This window comes from Austrofundulus limnaeus, unplaced genomic scaffold (assembly GCF_001266775.1).
Source record: "Austrofundulus limnaeus strain Quisiro unplaced genomic scaffold, Austrofundulus_limnaeus-1.0 Scaffold5280, whole genome shotgun sequence".
Taxonomy (NCBI): Eukaryota; Metazoa; Chordata; class Actinopteri; order Cyprinodontiformes; family Rivulidae; genus Austrofundulus; species Austrofundulus limnaeus.
In genome coordinates, this window is record NW_013957682.1 from 1 (window position 1) to 763 (window position 763).

At 50.9% G+C, this 763-nt stretch overlaps 1 protein-coding gene across 1 annotated transcript; it reads right to left on the reverse strand.

Annotated features, from left to right (window-relative positions):
* Nucleotides 1-38: 38 nt before the first annotated feature.
* On the reverse strand, nucleotides 39-756 carry LOC106512270 (ETS domain-containing protein Elk-1; the record flags this gene model as incomplete). The annotated part of the gene is given in 3 exon segments (XM_014000929.1): nucleotides 39-140; nucleotides 427-510; nucleotides 589-756. Coding segments are annotated over 3 exon segments (306 nt in total), but the record flags the coding sequence as incomplete, so codon positions are not given.
* Between the last annotated feature and the right edge of the window lie 7 nt (nucleotides 757-763).

The window sequence follows — 763 nt, forward strand, 5'->3', positions numbered from 1 at the left end:
TGTGTGTGTGTGTGTGTGTGTGTGTGTGTGTGTGTTACCTGGAAGGAGAGCTTGGCAGGTGAGCGCGGTGCGATGGGACTGAGTGTGCTCCAGAAGTGGATGGTGGAGGGCAGAGCGCTGGGCGTCAACAGAACCGGGGTCTGGACAGGAGGAGGATGATGATGATGATGATGATGATGATGATGATGATGATGAAGAAATTTAATAAAACATGACAAATTAAAGGTTAACAAAATAAAACCCATTCAGACACATTACTGCTAAAATAAAAACAATAAAACAGAAACATATAATCCCACTGGTCAAACATCGTTTGTTTGTTTGTTTGTTTGTTTGTTTATTGTTGACAGATGAGTCGATCACAGTCTGACCTCCTCAAACACTGAGCTATATGAGGATATTTTGCTAACACAGGAGGGTGTTTACCAGAGCGTGGGAGGTGATGACGGTCGGGGTGAGCGTGTTGGTCGCCGAGCCCGGAGCCAGCAGATTGTTGACGGCCGCGTTCACCTGCAGAGGAAACAGGAAGTGATGTCACAGCCTGGCCAGAGGAGGGAAACAGAGGGTGGGTCATGTGACCGGCCCAACCTTGTCCAGGGAGAGGCCGGGAGGGAGGGAGGGGGAGGAGGGCAGCTCCAGGCCTCGCGGCTTCTTCGGTTTGGGAGGAATGGCGCCCGACGTAGAGGTGACCGACGAGGATGATGTCATCGACGAAGAGGATGATGTCAGCGATGAAGAGGATGATGTCAGCGATGAAGAGGAT